This window comes from Hyla sarda, chromosome 10 (assembly GCF_029499605.1).
Source record: "Hyla sarda isolate aHylSar1 chromosome 10, aHylSar1.hap1, whole genome shotgun sequence".
NCBI classification, from domain to species: Eukaryota; Metazoa; Chordata; class Amphibia; order Anura; family Hylidae; genus Hyla; species Hyla sarda.
In genome coordinates, this window is record NC_079198.1 from 25,156,287 (window position 1) to 25,177,080 (window position 20,794).

At 42.0% G+C, this 20,794-nt stretch overlaps 1 protein-coding gene across 3 annotated transcripts in view; it reads right to left on the reverse strand.

Moving 5' to 3' along the window:
• Positions 1-463: 463 nt before the first annotated feature.
• The window catches only part of LOC130293482 (transcription factor Spi-B-like), a 57,800-nt gene continuing 37,469 nt past the window's right edge, over positions 464-20,794 (reverse strand). For 2 of the 3 annotated variants that reach the window (XM_056542212.1, XM_056542211.1), the window contains exons 3-7: positions 15,279-15,351; positions 6,752-6,939; positions 4,892-5,030; positions 4,747-4,821; positions 464-2,717 (exon numbers count right to left, since the gene is read on the reverse strand). In XM_056542212.1, the coding sequence (XP_056398187.1) occupies positions 2,392-2,717; positions 4,747-4,821; positions 4,892-5,030; positions 6,752-6,939; positions 15,279-15,339 (789 nt within the window). In that variant the 5' untranslated portion in view covers positions 15,340-15,351 and the 3' untranslated portion in view covers positions 464-2,391. The remainder of the gene's footprint in view (positions 2,718-4,746; positions 4,822-4,891; positions 5,031-6,751; positions 6,940-15,278; positions 15,352-20,794) is intronic. The other variant, XM_056542213.1, reaches the window with a different exon arrangement.

The window sequence follows — 20,794 nt, forward strand, 5'->3', positions numbered from 1 at the left end:
GATGAGGTCTTCCATGGTGGACTGGTCAGGTCTGCCCTGGGTATAGATGACCTGCTGCTCCATATATGACATTAGTACCATCTGCGTATAATGCTCTTCTTCCCTACACAATGAGCGGCTCTGGCATTTTTGAACAGAACCACTGTTAGGTCAGAAGTGTCTTATTAGAAGTCATTATTTTATTTTACAGTTTACATAAAGATTGTGAATGGAAAAAAAACGATATACCTGATGGCTGAAACTATATACCTGAAATAGACGTGGCTGTCATTGTATTTATATTAATTCAAGATATATATTTGCTTAAAGGGGTACAAACTGTTCCAAACGCTGGAGCCGGGAGCTTGTGATGTCACGCCGCGCCCCCTCAATGCAAGTCTATGGGAGGGGGCGTGACTACGTCACGCCCCCTCCCATAGACTTGCATTGAGGGGGCGGGGCGTGACATCACAAGCTCCCGACTCTCGCGTTCGGAACAGTTTGTTCCAAATGCTGAGCAGCAGAGTACCCCATTAAAGATCAGCTGAAGCCAGTGATGTCCATTCCTCCTCCTGGTGAACTGGGAATCCTATGGCCTCCTAAAAAGATCTTGCTAATTCTTTGAATGCTGCATGGTCCCCTTGTGCCCTCTACTACTGAATGCTCCTTTAAAGGAAAATCGGGTTATAGAGTGGGTGACCAGCTTAATAAATTTGGTCCACTCGTTACGGAGATATGGGCTTTCATTCAAAGGTCCGTTGTGTAGTCAGTAATTTGCGCTGTGGAGGCGGGCCCCGCTGACTGTGCGTCTCTGCCTCCGTCGGTCAGCTCATAATACTGCCCCCACAATTTGCATATTCATTATCTTTGACCTCACATCCTAGTGACGTGAACGTTGCGCTCTGTCGGTAGAGCGCATGCGCCTGAAGATTGCGTACTGTTGGTGTAGCAAACAATCAATAAAGCTCATGGGAAATTTTTAAAGGGTATATGGGAAGAAAGGGTTATTATTGGATAATCTTAAGGGGGGAATCTATTGGTAAACTGAAGATTGCGTACAGCTCTCATGTCCTGATGAGGTGAGAGCTCTCCCTGCTGCGACCGCTCCGTATCACTGGGTATACGCCGCACTGACAGAGTGCAGCGCTCACGTGACCGGGGACTTCACGTCACTAGGACGTGGAGTCGAAGATACTGAATATGCAAATTTCGGGGGCAGTATTATGAGCTGACCGAAGGAGGCAGTGGTGACCAGTCAGCGGGGTCCGCCTCCACAGCGCAAATTACTGGACTAAACAACGGACCTTTGAAAGCCCATATCTCCGTAACCAGTAGACCATATTTAGTAAGTGACCCCTCTGTAGACTCCTGGTCACCCACTCTATAACCCAGTGTTCTCCACATAGGTATTATTCAGGCAAGCATTTTTTGAGCCAAACTCAGAAGTGGATCCAGTAGGAAGGAGAAGTATAAGTCCTTCCTTTATATGCCCTATTCCTTTTGAATCCACTTCTGCTTTGGCTCAAAAACTGCAGTGGCCTTCTTAGGAATTCTAGCCTATCTTACCGTGTAAGCCAGGAGTGTATTCCATCCACAAGCTGGTAACAATGAAAGGTTTTTTTTGTAAATGGAATAAACTTTAGGATATTCATGTTGACTATCTGAGGAAGTGGACCATATAGCTGCGTCAGAGATCCATACACATGGCAGTGCTGGTTATTGAACTAATGGAATCATGAATGATTATAAGTCTCTTAATTGTATTTTAATCTCTAATCTATCCAATATGGAAGAAAAGAAATGGTTAAAAAATAAAACAAAGGAAAAGTGAATAAAACGTCACAACAGATTTTTAGAAAGCATCTGCCAAGCCTACCGACAGAAAGCATTCGGGAACAAAACTAATTCAAAGCCTCTTTCTAACAGAAGAAGTTCTTTGTTGTTTCGTAGCCCTTCATGACATGGACAAAAGGAGGATCACTCTGTTTAGTAGATGAAGTACATGAAGTATCCCAACTGTCCGTGATGAGACCTGGCGGTAGGTACCCGCTCTGAAGACACCAATGGTGGTAGTTGGCTAAGAACATTTTGGTTATATAGAACATTCTTGTGCTTCATCATTCACTTGTCGGAAAATGTCTGATTTCCATAGACAGAACGTGTCCCAACAGTATAAATTGTTTCCTTCGTGGTCCAGATCTGAAGGTGCCATATTTGAAGAAGGTCCATCGTGGAATTAAATGCCTTCCTTTCTATTTTTTTCATTACACAGTGAATATGATTCTTTACAGTGATATTCAATGAAGATATTGAAGTGATGGTTATATACTTGCCAGGGTGATGGTCACAAAATTTCATTGAAATAAGAGAAAACGAAAAGTATATAAAAGTTGACCGAAGATGATGGCCGGTTTAGGAGAGGGGATGCATGGTGGACTCTACGTTCCTTTCGTTCAGTAATACACTGTCAAACTGATATGTCAGCTTCTTCTTCACCTTCCTGATCTCTCCAGTCTTGCCATAGTTGCGTAGAGCGCGAGCCATCTTCTGGTAGGTCATCTTTTTACGGTTTCCCTTTTGTTGCCCCCATCGGTGAGCAAGCAGCTCTTTGTGCTTCGAGGAGAATTGAAAGGTCCCTCTCTCTCGGTCCAACCACCAGATGCAGTCTCTCATGTCCCCATTCTGCAGGAGCTCCAAAAGAAACTTGTATAATCGAACCTTCTTCCGAACATCGTGGCCTAAAAAAGAAAAAGATGACTATAGTAGATTTGGGTTGGGGGCTCCACAGAGCTATCGGGTCCTAAGCTACTGTTCTGTAGAAGATTCCAAACATTTTAAAGGGGTACTCTGCTGCTTCGCGTTTGGAACAAACTGTTCCGAACGCTGGAGTCGACGCCGGCAGCTTGTGATGTCATAGCCCCGCCCCCTCAATGCAAGTCTATGGGAAGGGGCGTGACGGCATGAGGGGGCGGTGCTATGACATCACAAGCTCCCGGCCGGCTCCAGCGTTCGGAACATTTTGTTCCAAACCCTGAGCAGCGGAGTACCCCTTTAAAGGGGTACTCCACTGGAAAACATTTTTTTTTTTTTATCAACTGATGCCAGAAAGTTAAACAGATTTGTAAATTACTTTTATTAAAAAAAATCTTAATCCTTCCAGTACTTATCAGCTGCTGTTATGATCCACAGGAAGTTCTTTTCTTTTTGAATTTCCTTTCTATCTGACCACAGTGCTCTCTGCTGACACCTCTGTCCATTTTAGGAACTGTCCAGAGCAGGATGGGTTTTCTATGGTGATTTGCTCCTACTCTGGACAGTTCCTGACATGGACAGAGGTGTCAGCAGAGAGCACTGTGGTCAGGCAGAAAGGAAATTCAAAAAGAAAAGAACTGAACCCTGGATCATAAAGTACTGAACGCTGGAGTCGGCAGCTCGTGATGTCATAGCCCCACCCCCTCATGACATCACACCCTGCCCCCTCAATGCAAGTCTATGGGAGGGGGCGTGACTGCGTCACGCCCCCTCCCATAGACTAGCATTGAGGGGGCGAGGCTCCTGGCCGGTTCCAGCGTTCAGAATTTTTTTATGATTGCTTAGAGAAGGAACTAGAGAGAGAAGCTAAAGTTTTCACACAGCTATGTTCAGCAGCGCTTTATGGTAGCCATATATTGATTCTTGAGTATGTTACTAAGGTCATTGGTTTTACTTGATTTATGTTACAGTCATATAATTTCTTTTATTATAATATTTCGTTTGGATGCAGCATTTAATGTCACTGACTAACCAGCCTATGATAACAGATACACTTTATTCATGTTGTACCCTAGAACTCCAGAAAACTGTCATAAGGATAAATGAGCCCGGGCCATAACCTCCAGGATTTCCTTTGCTTCCATTTTGAAACCACTACCTCTACCAATACGTTTCATGATATTTTTTCCACTATGAAAACTAGTGAATTGCTCATTAGCTTTATGATCTACAAGGAAATTCCCAGTCAAAAGGCCCAAGAATCTCCTTGGTGGCATGTTTATTGACTGCTATTTATCCCAGGTCATAATATAGAATCACTACCTATTAGCCAGACGGAAGAACCTTGGAGGACCCAGCATGTCCATTATATGGATAAACCATAGATTTTAAAGGGGGTATTCCAGGATTTTTTTTTATTTGACTATGCTACAGGGGTTTTAAAGTTAGTGTAGTTCATAATACAGTGTCTGTACCTGTGTGTGACGGTTTTCTCACAATTCTTCTGTGATTTTCACCCCACTATTTATTTTTAACAGCATACAAAATGACTGTTGTCTCAGATTTTTCCCAGGTTGCAATGCGGCCGAGACCTGACTCACTAGTCAGCTGATGACAGGGAGCCTGTCTGCTTCAATGGGTGGAGCGATCGCTTGGTGGGAGAGAGATCAATCTGCAACTAATGCAACAGCTGTAGGCACCCTGATTGAAAACCACAGGTCTTTTGAATGGATGCAGCTCATTTATGTTTCAATGGGTGGGGTGGATGATGTGTGGGAGGGAGGAAAATGGAATTATGGGATTTGTAGTAAAAAAAAAAAAAAAAAAAGTCAAACAGGAAATACCAGTTGACAAAAAGCTAGTCACAATGTTATGGTAATCTCACAACATAGCCATTTAGCCCCAAGACAAGCGCAGATCCTTCCTGAGCATGTCCATTACTGTCTGCCAGGTACATACTAAAATTACCTTAGGGTGGATAACCCCTTTAATGGGAATGATAAAATGCTTCATTACCTCCTGTGGTGTAGGGGAATTTAACATTTGCTGCCAGCCCCAACAAAACCTCTTCCCGCACCCACAACAAGTAATCTGGAAGCAGAAGACCCATTTTAAGAACGATATTAATTATTTTGTTTTACATAAACAATCACACAAATACCTTGTTCATGAACCGGGAAGCACGGAGGAGAACCCACACTGGAATCGCTGTCAGACACCTCGAGATTTGGGTCGTCTTCAGAAAGAGAAGGGCTCTGGTTACATGGTGGTAACGGATAGGTCTGAGGGTAAGTGAATGGCTGTAGGGAGGGACAATTTACCATTAGTAAAAGTGATGAGCACCAGCGATGAACCACTTGAACCACTGTTAGCGCTACACTGTTCATTTTAGTTTTATTTCTATATAGGTTATAGCTGAAGATGATACTTGTATGAAAAAACAGACAAAAGCGCAATCATGTGCCGTTATTCCGGTATACAATGGGCTACCACTAGCAACGATAAGGTTATGCTAACCGGAAGTCCTCAGGGCGGTCGGGAGGATTCCAGTTAAAACTTGCAGAAGAAACGTAGCGATCCTCTTGGCGCTCTGGTATATGGCAAATACAGAGTTGGACAGTGAAAATGATCAAATAAAAATTATTTATTAAAAGTGCTGTGGACTTCGCTTTTCAAGGGGTGGGACCCCCTCTTCCTCAGGTCCTCTGAGAGGACCTGAGGAAGAGGGGGTCCCACCCCTTGAAACGCGTAGTCCACAGCGCTTTTAATATTTTTTAATTGATAATTTTTACTGTCCGACTCGGTATTTGCCATATACCAGAGCGCCAAGAGGATCGCTACGTTTCTTCTGCATTCTGCAAGTTTTAACTGGAATAGGTGAAGATGAGGTAGTTGGAAACCTATCTACTGATCACTCTGATCTTACAGGACAATAGGCTGTCCAGAGTGGGGCGTCAAAGTCTACAAGAGTCATGGTTCACAATTGGCTTAGATGAGCCTTGGATATTAGATCCTTAGACGAATGTGTTTAGATTGTTAGATTTGGTAGACTCACTTGATGCCGCAATCATGACCTGATCATATTTTGTGGAGAAATACGTTGGGACGGTGGTTATGTAGAGTTACTGGGGGGTACAACAGGGATACATTTCTAAGTGGAGCTACACTTTTCAAGTTAACAACTCCATATAATTGAGGATTTAAAGGGGTACTCCGCTGCTCAACGGTTGGAACAAACTGTTCCGAACACTGGAGCCGGCACCGGGAGCTCGTGACGTCATAGCCCGCCCTCTCGATGCAAGTCTATGGGAGGGGGCGGGGCTATGACGTCACAAGTTCCCGACTCCAGCGTTCGGAACAGTTTGTTCCAAACGCTGAGCAGCGGAGTACCCCTTTAATAGGGCATTTAAGGCTGGATCCCATCTGCCCTTGTATGATATTATGTTTTATTTCAACTACTTCCCCAACTCAACAGGATTAAAGGGGAACTCCAGTACATACGTTCTGATCCCCTATCCACAGAATATGGGATAAGTGTCTGATCTCAAGGGGTCTGACTGCTGAGACCCCTTGTGATCTCCTGTCTGGCGTCCCAGCTCTCCTTATGCACTGAGCGCGCTCCACTCCATGCACGGATTACTGTCGACCATCGCACAGAGAGCACTTGTGTATCTCCCAGCTCTCCCATAGAGATACATGAAAGGCAGAAGACATACATGAGGAGAGCCGGGGCAGAAGATCCCAGGGGGTCCCAGTGGTTGGACCTGCCACAATCAGACACGTATCCATATCTAGTGGATAGGGCAGAAGAACATATGTACTGGAGTTCCCCTTTAAATTGGCCCATATTTATAAGCCTTCCCTAGTTTGTGTTTTGTTGAATACGCTTTTTATTGTAAATATGTAAGAAAAGTTCCACTAAAGTTTAAGAAGCCAACATTTTAACCCTTTCCAGGTCTCATGACATACACGATCCCCTCACAGTACATGACTGCCGACATCACAGAAGTAACATCCTCACCTGCGTATTGTATATGTCCTCGGGAAGCGGACACTGCGTCAGACAAGGGGATGCCCCATTTGGGTTCTGGCTGTTGTCCTGGCTGTAGTAGGTGTAGGGTCCTTGCACGTAGGGATCCAGAACAGTTTGGACTGTAGTTAGCTCCTCATAATAGGCATCCTGCAGATCCATCCAGTTCCAGGGGAAGTCTAGGATCAGACAACATGACGTCAATCTATTGCAAAGGAGAACAGACCGTATACTATAGGGCGAAGTTACAGTCTTGATTGTGATGAATGGAGAAGGTGAAGTATACGGAGATCATGTTTTTCTATGAAGGTGTTTAGACATCACATCTATACTCTAAATGCCATTCATTAGTCCTTCCGCCCTAGTTTGTTACGCTAATAATTGAATTGGTCTAACTTTATTAAAGGGGTACTCCAGTGAAAAACTTTTTTTTTTTTTTTTTTTTTTTAAATCAACTGGTGCCAGAAAGTTAAGCAGATTTGTAAATGACTTCTATTAACAAATCTTAATCCTTCCAGTACTTATTATCTGCTGAATACTACAGTGGAAATTCTTTTCTGTTTGAAACACAAAGCTCTCTGCTGACATCACAAGCACAGTGCTCTCTGCTGACATCTCTGTCCATTTTAGGAACTGTCCAGAGCAGCATATGTTTGCTATGGGGATTTTCTCCTACTCTGGACAGTTCCTAAAATGGACAGAGATGTCAGCAGAGAGCACTGTGCTCGTGATGTCAGCAGAGAGCTCTGGGTTTCAAAAAGAAAATAATTTCCGCTGTAGTATTCAGCAGCTAATAAGTACTGGAAGGATTAAGATTTTTTTAATAGAAGTAATTTGCAAATCTGTTTAACTTTCTGGCACCAGTTAATAAAAAAAAAAAAAAAAAAAAAAAAAAAGTTTTCCACTGGAGCCCCCCTTTAAGACTCGTTATGGACACATAATTTACAATTCTAAGTTCCTTCTAGTACAACTATTTCCAAAAGAGGTTGAGACTTATATCGGGATTATTGTTTTGCTTTTGTATCCATTATTTAATCTAGTGTTATTATTTATTTTCTCATTTTCCCTATTATTGTGCATTTATGTGAAAATGTGAATTATTTTTTTTAAATAAATAAGTTTTATATATATATATATATATATATATATATATATGTATGATCACTATTGGAGTGCTGCGGGACACTTTATTCTAATATATATATATATATATATACACGCATATATATATAAAAATGGCATTCATTAGAACAGCCTGTGTATTGCAGTACAATGCAGAAAATTCTCTACGCAGTCTATTGAATTTTCTCTCTTTTGTCTTGGGTTCTTTTTAAAAAGAAACTGCATATTCGGATAATACCACCCAAAAACAATGTGTAGGTGCGAGGTATCTGGGCCAAATATGGTTAAAGAGATTATCCAGGAATAAAATATTTGAGCTAATTTTTTTTTTTACAAACAGCACCACCTCAGGTTGTGTGTGATATTACAACTTGACTCCATTGACTTCAATGGAACTGAGCCACAATACTACACACAACCTGAGGACAGATGTAGCGTTGTTTTTTTTTTTTATTTAATTTTATTTTTTTCGGAAAAAATCAGATCTGTTTTCCTATTCCTGGATAACCCCTCAGAAATGCACCATCTCCGTACACAGCAATGCATTTCCCAGCGGATTCTGCTGAAAGAATTGACATGGCAATTCTTTCTTTGGAGACTGGAACTAGAATTTCCGCAGCCGATGTTTCTGCCGCGGTAATTCGACCATGTGCGCGGTGCAGCGGAATCTCATTGAAAACAATGGGACTCTGCTGCAATGGAATTTCTGAGCAGAATTTTTTTCCCCCGCCAGATTCTGCTCCTAAATTCCGCAGTGCGAACGTAGCCTAACAGAGCGCACTGAACCCTATTCACAAACAGCTTTAGATCTTTGCAGACGGCCTAAGGTGGTTCATTTGGATGGCTGTGATTAGAGATGAGCGAACTTACAGTAAATTTGATTCGTCACGAACTTCTCGGCTCGGTGGTTGCTGACTTTTCCTGCATAAATTAGTTCAGCTTTCAGGTGCTCCGGTGGGCTGGAAAAGGTGGATACAGTCCTAGGAAAGAGTCTCCTAGGACTGTATCCACCTTTTCCATCCCACGGGAGCACCTGAAAGCTGAACTAATTTATGCAGGATAAGTCATCAACTGCCGAGCCGAGAAGTTCGTGACAAATCAAATTTACTGTAAGTTCGCTCATCTCTTGCTGTGATGTATGTTAATTTTGCCAGGCAGGACATGCTAGGGGCAATAGACAGTAAAATATGAACATCATGTTACAGACTATAACCTGCATCACCACTAGTCCTGTGCTTTCCAACTAGGGTGCCTCCAGCTGTTGCAAAACTACAACTTCCAGCATGCCCGGACAGCCAACGGCTGTCCGGGCATGCTGGGAGTTGTAGTTTTACAACAGCTGGAGGCACCCTAGTTGGGAAACAGTGCTCTAGTCTGTATAACGCTATAACAATACCTTAAAAAGTAAAGCTATGAACATGTCTTGTAAAAATGCAGTCCAGTCTGCAGGCATCATGTTATAGAACAGGAGGAGCTGAGCAAACGGATATAAAGTTTTGTGAGAAAAGTTCCAGGAAACCTTTTTTTATTTTTATTTTTTTTTTTATTTATAAATTAATAAATTTACAACTCAACTTTTTTTTTTTTTTAGGCTAAGCGGGTCTACACAGTTAGGCTAGGTTCAGACTACGGAATTTCCGCCTGAAATTCCGCTTTGACATTGAAGGCGGAAATTCCGCTTGCTAAAATGCATAGTGTAGTGAATGGGTTTCCGTTCACAAATTCACACTTCGGAATTTGTGAAGCTGAATTTGTGAACGGAAAATCCTCTTGGAAATTTCCGCCTGAAGAATGGGGTTGCTCTTTCTTCAGGCGGAAATCCGCACGGAACACATTGCAGTCTATTGGAGACTGCAGCGTCCGCGTGGTCCTAGCGCCGACTGATTCAGTCAGCGCTGGCCGCACTAGGAATCTCCAGGCGGAAATTTTCTGCGCGGAGATTCCGTAGTCTGAACCTAGCCTAACAGTGAGCTATCTATGTATGGCCATATGTAAAAGGCCACTGAGTAGCACTGCCCACTGGACTCCTAATCCCAGAACAAACTGACAAATGATGTCAAAATTTACAGCAAAAAACAAACCTATATATTAGGGTACAATCACACTATGGAACTGTGCTTTGAAATTCCGTTGCATCATCCTAAGCATTGGTGTGAATGGGTTTCTCGTTGACCCATTCACACAGCAGAATTTCAGCGGAAGGAAAATTATCCTCCGTGAAAATTCACAAACCGGAAGAATGAATATGTTCATCCCGCGGAATTATGCGCAGAGTTTATTGCCGTCAATTGTGGCCGCTCAGATGGAATCTCCAAGCAGAATTCCTGATCAGCACTCTGCGTGGAGATTCTGTAGCGTGAATATTCCCTTAAAAGGATAGGGGATAAGTTTGAGATTGCGGGGGTCCGACCGCTGGGGCCCCCTGCGATCTCTCTGTATGGGGGCCAGGCTCTCCGGCCAGATAGCGGGTGTTGACCCCCGCACAAAGCTCAATACATCTCTATGGCAGAGCCGGAGATTGCCGAAGGCAGCGCTTCGGCTCTGCCATAGAGTTGTATTGAGGGGGCGTGTCGGCCGCCGCTTCGTGCGGAGGTCGACACGCCCCCTTCCCGTGGGCTGTCGGGGCTCTGTATAGGAGATCGCAGGGGGCCCCAGCGGTCTGACTTCCAGCGATCTGCAACTTATCCCCTATCCTTAGGATAGGGGATAAGTTGTTCACCACTGGGTCACCACTGGACTACTCCTTTAATCGGCTCAGATCTTTTTGCTTAAAGGGGTACTCTGGTGGGGGAAAAATCAGGCTGGGTTCACACCACATTTTTGCAATACAGTTCACGTAAACATTTTCAATTTGAAAAAAACGTATTGAAACGTATACTTAAAAAAAAAAAAAAATTTAACATGGGAGTCAATAGGAACCATACAGAAACATATGTGTGTACGGTTCCATCCAGTTTGCACCATACGGTTTTTGACTTTGTACAGTTGTTTTTCTTGGAATTTCAATCAAACAGTGAAGCTTTATTCATAACGGAGTGAAAAGTTAAAAACGTATACTTTTTTTTTCTTAAAAAACTGATGCAATCGGACATCACTTGTCAAACTGTATACGGATTAAAATTTGTACAAAGTTTTAGTCAGGTTATGAGGAATCCGTTTTTTTTTTTTTAAATAAAAAAACCAGATACGGGAACTGTATTGCAAAAACGTGGTGTGAACCCAGCCTTACAAATCTTAATCCTTCCAGTAATTATCAGCTGCTGTATAATACAGAGGAAGTTCTTTTCTACTTTTGAATTTCTTTTCTGTCTGACCACAGTGCTCTCTGCTGACACCTTTGTCCATTTTAGGAACTGTCCAGAGCAGGAGGGGTTTGCTATGGGAATTTTCTCCTACTCTGGACAGTTCCTGATATGGACAGAGGTGTCAGCAGAGAGCACTGAGGACGGACAGAAAAAAAAAATCAAAAAGAAAAGAACTTCCTGTGGGGCATACAGCAGCTGATAAGTACTGGAAGGATTAAGATTTTTAAACAGAAGTAATTTACAAATCTGTATAATGTTCTGGCACCAGTTGATTAAAAAAATTGTTTTCCACCAGAGTACCCCTTTAATAACAGGGTGACTGCAAAAGATAAACAACAGTTTCCCTGTAAGGTCACCGTATCCAAAGACATAAGAGCAGAATGTAGCATAGAGGGGACACCACATGGTTCCTATGAGGTCACCTGTTCTGATGATTGTGGTGAACCCGAGAAAATAATGGGCCACTGAAAAAGGGTAAGGGGTCAAGCTAAAACCAGGACCACCCATTCTGAGTGGCGTATTGGCCAGGGATTCACCTTTCAAATAGTACACATTGGCCCTCATCTACTATTGCAAGCCCGACATGTTTTGTGCCAGAAATTCTGTCTACGCCAAAAATGTCGCCAGAATAAAAAAAAAAAAATAAAAAAAACGACTAACTCCGTTTTGTGGAGAAAATCAGAAAAAGGGGCGTGGTTGTCAGGAAAGGGGGTGTGGTCATTTAAAAGGGGCGTGTTTCCGACATTTTCACACAAAAAAAACATATTTACTAAGTGAAAAATGGAAATGTCCAGCGCTTTGGGATGCAAAATCCTTCGGCTTTATTAAGTCATAAAAACATACAGCATAGGGACAAGAACGCCGACGCGTTTCGGATCTGTGCGATCCTTGGTCATGGCATCATGCCATGATGCCATGACCAAGGATCGCACAGATCCGAAACGCGTCGGCGTTCTTGTCCCTATGCTGTATGTTTTTTTGACTTAATAAAGCCGAAGAATTTTGCATCCCAAAGCGCTGGACATTTCCCACTTGCTGTTTCCATTGGGCTAGGTGCGCTGCTGGCCCGTCCGAGCGCAGGTGCGGGAGAGTGGAGCTGTCGAGAAACTTGACGTATACAACATATTTACTAAGGTTTCCACAGAAAATGTGGTGGATTTGAGCTGAGGAAAACCCCACAGATCAGAGCATGTGTAAAAAAAATAAATAAATAAATAAATAAATAAAAAGGAAAATGTAGGAAAAGTGGAAAATGTAGCGAAACGTTAGTAAATACCGTGGAAAATAAATTGTAGGGAATTAAAACCCACAAAGAAACCTACACAACACTCTTAGTAAATAAGGGCCACTGAACAGTATTGAATCTATCGAAGTTGGAAGCACCATCCAGGAATGTAGGGGTTAACTCATCTAGTTGGAGTGTCATTGGATGAGACAATAAAACTATAGAGAGATGGAGATAATGCGGACTGTAATGTTACTGATAGGGAGGGGACAGAGCGTCCTTTGTTATTAACGGTTAAGAAGCTGCCAGCGCCCACTTTCCATACAACAGTCTTGCAAATTTCCTAGAGGATTATTTGCATGTCACCTCGAGCCCTGACAAGGTCTTTATATTTGTGCCGCCGGATGGAGAAGAAAAGCATTTTTCGGCCTAAGGATGGGAGATCGATATCTGAGAATGGAAATGCTAAGCCTTGACTAGCAAGGAGGAAAATAGTGGAGAAGAGACCCCCATTAAAATGATGCCCTAATTTAATGGGGTCAGTTTATTCCTCACAAACAGCGCCACTCTTCTCCGTGGGCTGTCACTCGAACCTCATTTGTCAGTTTGTTCTGGGATTATGGGATTAGGAGTCCAGTGGGCGGTGCTACTGACTGACAGCCAGCCAGAGATAGCTCACTGTCATTGTGTAGACACGCCCCCTTGTGATGTCACACCCCGCCCCCTCAATGCAAGTCTATGGGAAGGGGGCGCGACAGCCGTCGCGCCCCCTTCCCATAGACTTGCATTGAGGGGGCGGGATGTGAGGTCACATGACGGGGCGTAAACACGGAAGCCTGCACACAGCGTTCGGAACTCAATGTCCCGGACACTGGGTAGCGGAGTAACCCTTTAAGATATTGTTATAGCGTTGTTATAGTGTTATACAGACTAGAGCGCTGTTTGCCAACTAGGGTGCCTCCAGCTGTTGTAAACAAAAAGTTGGGGTAAGTGTATTAGGATATGTTCACACGGCGGAATGTCTGTGCGGAATTCCACTGCAACAGAGCCCCATTGATTTCAATGGGATTCTGCTTCACTGTGCACACTGTGGAATTCCTGCAGCAGATGTTCCCGATTTTGGCGTCCGCAAAAAGAATAGATACGTCTATTCTTTTTTGCGCATTCCGCTCGGAACTGCATTGCCGTCTATAAGACAGTGCATTTCTGAGCAGTCCTAGCGGCCGCTGGATTATTCAAATGTCCGGCATGTCCGGGTATGTTGACATGGTAGAATCTGCCAAAATAATTTCGCTTGGAAATTCCGTTGCAGCAGAGTCCTATCTTTTTTTTTTCCATGGGATTCTGCTGCACTGTGCACACGACTGAATTTCCGTGACGGAAGGCTGTGAGATGAAAAAAAAAAAACGAATATAATATATGAAATATTATTTCAGTGCTTTGCGCGGTATATTTGCGAAATTCTCCCTTCTGCCAACGGAATTCACAACCAGTGGAAATCCGTCAAGTCATTTTTTGCAAAAATCACTTGAGCTGCAAGGAGGTATAATAGTTGCAAATTTTTTTGGCGCAAAATGCCACACCAAATTTACACCAAAATCCAGACAAAAAGCCAAAAAAATATTAATTTCCCCACCAATTATTTTTTATTATTTTTTTTTGTTTTATTTTTTTCTGGTTTAGTTTCCGTATAAGGAATTTAAAGTATTTTTTTTACACAATGACCTGGTGACGCTTCTGAAGCTGATGAGTAATGGTCACATGCAGTGCGGAGATTCCCCTGTACATTGATTTTTTTTACAGTTTTTTTTTTTTTTTTCTGAAACCAAATTTGTCATACGCCACAACTTGTGGTGTTCCCGAGTCTATGTCTCGTAGACTGTTATATTATTATTATACAGCAGACGGTGATATTAATAACATTATGACGGGCCAACCATAATGTCAGGAGTAGAGATGAGCGAACTTACAGTAAATTCGATTCGTCACGAACTTCTCGGCTCGGCAGTTGATGAGGTTTCCTGCATAAATTAGTTCAGCTTTCCGGTGCTCCCGTGGGCTGGAAAAGGTGGATACAGTCCTAGGAAAGAGTCTCCTAGGACTGTATCCACCTTTTCCAGCCCACCGGAGCACCGGAAAGCTGAACTAATTTATGCAGGATAAGTCATCAACTGCCGAGCCGAGAAGTTTGTGACGAATCGAATTTACTGTAAGTTTGCTCGTCTCTAGTCAGGAGGAAAAATAGGAATGCCAGCGTTTTACAGATGTTTCTATTATTCCCACAGGCTAAAGCAGTGTTTTTCAACCAGGGTGCCTCCAGCTGTTGCAAAACTACAACTCCCAGCATGCCCGGACAGCCTTCGGCTGTCCGGGCATGCTGGGAGTTGTAGTTTTGCAACAGCTGGAGGCACCCTGGTTGGGAAATACTGGGCTACAACAAAGAGGAACGCTACCCTTATCTACCCATTGTCAGGCACTTACATATTATCGAGAATCATGTGACTCCAGTTCTCCCGTAAGATAGAAATCCCAGACCCCCACCTATCAGACATTTCCAGCATATCCTATGACTATGCCACAAATGTCAGAGACGTCTTTCTGAACTTCCTATCAGTCTTCCCTCTAAAGACACCACAGTGTTGAAATGGCTGATAACAGAGAACAATACCCCATTCTTTAGAATGGCAATATAACAAGGTCACTGTTCCAAAAAGTTCATCTGGAAAACCCATAAATTGTCCTGGAAGGGACAGCACAGAAGTCCATTGTTTACACATCGGATATCTTCCTCATTTACCTATCAAATCTTCATTATATCAAACAAAACTCAAAGTATTAAAAGAGAAGGGGGGAGGGGACACTTTACCTATTGGAGGCTCGGACTCAGCAGACTGTGTTAAGTTGCCGGTATGTAGATCTTGAAGCATCGTATCTGCATACTAAAGAAAAGAGAACAGTAGGTAATGAGACTATGGAAGACGTGTAAAATAAACACAGTGCAAGAGAGGAATAAATATGAGCAGGGTGTATCTGTAGGCCCGGTTGTGTTTGGGTCCCATTATTGTACCTAGGGGTCTAGTGTGACTAGGTCTCGTTATTGTATCTACAGTATGGGCCCGGTTGTGATTGGCTATTATTATTATATCTACAGTATGGGTCCGGTTGTGTTAGGTCTCGTTATTATATCTACAGTATGGGTCCGGTTGTGTTAGGTCTCGCTATTATATCTACAGTATGGGCCCGGTTGTGTTAGGTCTCGCTATTATATCTACAGTATGGGCCCGGTTGTGTTAGGTCTTGTTATTGTATCTACAGTATGGGTCCGGTTGTGTTAGGTCTTGTTATTGTATCTACAGTATGGGTCCGGTTGTGTTAGGTCTCGCTATTATATCTACAGTATGGGCCCGGTTGTGTTAGGTCTCGTTATTGTATCTACAGTATGGGTCCGGTTGTGTTAGGTCTTGTTATTGTATCTACAGTATTGGTACGGTTGTGTTAGGTCTCGTTATTATATCTACAGTATGGGTCCGGTTGTGTTAGGTCTCGCTATTATATCTACAGTATGGGCCCGGTTGTGTTAGGTCTTGTTATTATATCTACAGTGTGGGCATGGTTGTGACTGGGTCTTATTATATCTACAGTATGGGTCCGGTTGTGTTAGGTCTTGTTATTATATCTACAGTGTGGGCATGGTTGTGACTGGGTCTTATTATATCTATAGTATTGGTCCGGTTGTGTTAGGTCTCGTTATTATATCTACAGTATGGGTCCAGTTGTGTTAGGTCTCGTTATTACATCTACAGTATGGGTCCGGTTGTGTTAGGTCTCGTTATTACATCTACAGTATGGGTCCGGTTGTGTTAGGTCTCGTTATTATATCTATAGTATTGGTCCGGTTGTGTTAGGTCTTGTTATTGTATCTACAGTATGGGCCCGGTTGTGTTAGGTCTCGTTATTATATCTACAGTATGGGTCCGGTTGTGTTAGGTCTTGTTATTGTATCTACAGTATGGGCCCGGTTGTGTTAGGTCTCGTTATTATATCTACAGTATGGGCCCGGTTGTGTTAGGTCTTGTTATTGTATCTACAGTATGGGTCCGGTTGTGTTAGGTCTCGTTATTATATCTACAGTATGGGCCCGGTTGTGTTAGGTCTTGTTATTGTATCTACAGTATGGGTCCGGTTGTGTTAGGTCTCGTTATTATATCTACAGTATGGGTCCGGTTGTGTTAGGTCTCGCTATTATATCTACAGTATGGGCCCGGTTGTGTTAGGTCTTGTTATTGTATCTACAGTATGGGTCCGGTTGTGTTAGGTCTCGTTATTATATCTATAGTATTGGTCCGGTTGTGTTAGGTCTTGTTATTGTATCTACAGTATGGGTCCGGTTGTGTTAGGTCTCGTTATTATATCTACAGTATGGGCCCGGTTGTGTTAGGTCTTGTTATTGTATCTACAGTATGGGTCCGGTTGTGTTAGGTCTCGCTATTATATCTACAGTATGGGCCCGGTTGTGTTAGGTCTCGTTATTATATCTATAGTATTGGTCCGGTTGTGTTAGGTCTTGTTATTGTATCTACAGTATGGGTCCGGTTGTGTTAGGTCTCGTTATTATATCTACAGTATGGGTCCGGTTGTGTTAGGTCACATTATTGTATCTACAGTATGGGTCCGGTTGTGTTAGGTCTTGTTATTGTATCTACAGTATGGGCCCGGTTGTGTTAGGTCTCGTTATTATATCTACAGTATGGGCCCGGTTGTGTTAGGTCTTGTTATTGTATCTACAGTATGGGTCCGGTTGTGTTAGGTCTCGTTATTATATCTACAGTATGGGCCTGGTTGTGTTAGGTCTTGTTATTGTATCTACAGTATGGGTCCGGTTGTGTTAGGTCTCGTTATTATATCTACAGTATGGGTCCGGTTGTGTTAGGTCTCGCTATTATATCTACAGTATGGGCCCGGTTGTGTTAGGTCTTGTTATTGTATCTACAGTATGGGCCCGGTTGTGTTAGGTCTCGTTATTATATCTACAGTATGGGTCCGGTTGTGTTAGGTCTCGTTATTGTATCTACAGTATGGGTCCGGTTGTGTTAGGTCTCGTTATTGTATCTACAGTATGGGTCCGGTTGTGTTAGGTCTCGTTATTGTATCTACAGTATGGGTTCGGTTGTGTTAGGTCTCGTTATTGTATCTACAGTATGGGTCCGGTTGTGTTAGGTCTTGTTATTCTAACTACAGTATGGGCCCTGTTGTGTTAGGTCTTGTTATTGTATCTACAGTATGGGCCCGGTTGTGACTGGGCCTTATTATTGTATTCATACCATGGGCCCGGTTGTGGCTGGGTCACATCATTGTATCTACAGTATGGGCCCGGTTGTGTCTGGGTCACATCATTGTATCTACAGTATGAGCTTGGTTGTGACTGGGTCTCATTGTATCTACAGTATGGGTCCGGTTGTGTTAGGTCTCGTTATTGTATCTACAGTATGGGCCCGGTTGTGATTGGCTATTATTATTGTATCTACAGTTTGGGCCCGGTTGTGATTGGCTATTATTATTATATCTACAGTGTGGGCCCGGTTGTGATTGGCTATTATTATTATATCTACAGTGTGGGCCCGGTTGTGATTGGCTATTATTATATCTACAGTGTGGGCCCAGTTGTGATTGGCTATTATTATTATATCTACAGTATGGGCCCGGTTGTGATTGGCTATTATTATTATATCTACAGTATGGGCCCGGTTGTGATTGGCTATTATTATTATATCTACAGTGTGGGCCCGGTTGTGATTGGCTATTATTATTATATCTACAGTGTGGGCCCGGTTGTGATTGGCTATTATTATTATATCTACAGTGTGGGCCCGGTTGTGATTGGCTATTATTATATCTACAGTGTGGGCCCAGTTGTGATTGGCTATTATTATTATATCTACAGTATGGGCCCGGTTGTGTTAGGTCTCGTTATTATATCTACAGTATGGGCCCGGTTGTGTTAGGTCTCGTTATTATATCTACAGTATGGGCCCGGTTGTGTTAGGTCTCGTTATTATATCTACAGTATGGGCCCGGTTGTGTTAGGTCTCGTTATTGTATCTACAGTATGGGCCCGGTCGTGATTGGCTATTATTATTATATCTACAGTATGGGCCCGGTTGTGACTAGGTCTTATTGTATCTACAGTATGGGTCCGGTTGTGATTGGCTATTATTATTGTATCTACAGTATGGGCCCGGTTGTGGCTGGGCCACATTATTGTATCTACAGTATGGGCCTAGTTGTGACTGGGTCTCATTATAATATCTACAGTGTGGGCCCGGTTGTGGTTGGGTCTTGTTAATGTATCTACAGCAGTATTTCCCAACCAGGATGCCTCCAGCTGTTGCAAAACTACAACTCCCAGCATGCCCGGACAGCCAAAGGCTGTCTGGGCATGCTGGAAGTTGTAGTTTTGCAACAGCTGGAGGCACCCTGGTTGGGAAACATTGATCTACTGACTGGGTCAAAGTTTCACGCAAAATGTTTAAATGCATGACATTTATGATTCAAAGAGTTAAAAATACAGCTATATACGGTAGTTAGAAAAAAAATAGCAAGTATTATCAGTTTCATCACTGTGTGTCCGGCCTGGTGTTACTGATAAACATGAAAATAGAGACCAGCTATTATAAGCCTTCTGTATTTATACAGTGCATATAGGATCGCTATGTATTTATACAGTGCATATATGATCACTATGTATTTATACAGTGCATATAGGATCACTATGTATTTATACAGTGCATATAGGATCACTATGTATGTATACAGTGCATATAGGATCACTATGTATTTATACAGTGCATATAGGATCGCTATGTATTTATACAGTGCATATAGGATCACTATGTATGTATACAGTGCATATAGGATCGCTATGTACTTATACAGTGCATATAGGATCACTATGTATGTATACAGTGCATATAGGATCACTATGTATTTATACAGTGCATATAGGATCGCTATGTATTTATACAGTGCATATAGGATCACTATGTATGTATACAGTGCATATAGGATCGCTATGTACTTATACAGTGCATATAGGATCACTATGTATGTATACAGTGCATATAGGATCGCTATGTATTTATACAGTGCATATAGGATCACTATGTATTTATACAGTGCATATAGGATCACTATGTATTTATACAGTGCATATAGGATCACTATGTATTTATACAGTGCATATAGGATCACTATGTATTTATACAGTGCATATAGGATCACTGTATTTATACAGTGCATATAGGATCGCTATGTATATATACAGTGCATATAGGATCACTATGTATTTATACAGTGCATATAGGATCGCTATGTATTTATACAGTGCATATAGGATCACTATGTATGTATACAGTGCATATAGGATCGCTATGTACTTATACAGTGCATATAGGATCACTATGTACGTATACAGTGCATATAGGATCGCTATGTATTTATACAGTGCATATAGGATCACTATGTATTTATACAGTGCATATAGGATCACTATGTATTTATACAGTGCATATAGGATCACTATGTATTTATACAGTGCATATAGGATCACTATGTATTTATACAGTGCATATAGGATCACTATGTATTTATACAGTGCATATAGGATCACTATGTATTTATACAGTGCATATAGGATCACTATGTATGTATACAGTGCATATAGGATCGCTATGTATATATACAGTGCATATAGGATCACTATGTATACAGTGCATATAGGATCACTATGTATTTATACAGTGCATATAGGATCGCTATGTATTTATACAGTGCATATAGGATCGCTATGTATTTATACAGTGCATATAGGATCGCTATGTATTTATACAGTGCATATAGGATCGCTATGTATTTATACAGTGCATATAGGATCACTATGTATTTATACAGTGCATATAGGATCACTATGTATTTATACAGTGCATATAGGATCACTATGTATTTATACAGTGCATATAGGATCACTATGTATTTATACAGTGCATATAGGATCACTATGTATATATACAGTGCATATAGGATCACTATGTGTTTATACAGTGCATATAGGATCACTATGTATTTATACAGTGCATATAGGATCACTATGTATTTATACAGTGCATATAGGATCACTATGTATTTATACAGTGCATATAGGATCGCTATGTATTTATACAGTGCATATAGGATCACTATGTATGTATACAGTGCATATAGGATCACTATGTATTTATACAGTGCATATAGGATCGCTATGTATTTATACAGTGCATATATGATCACTATGTATTTATACAGTGCATATAGGATCACTATGTATTTATACAGTGCATATAGGATCGC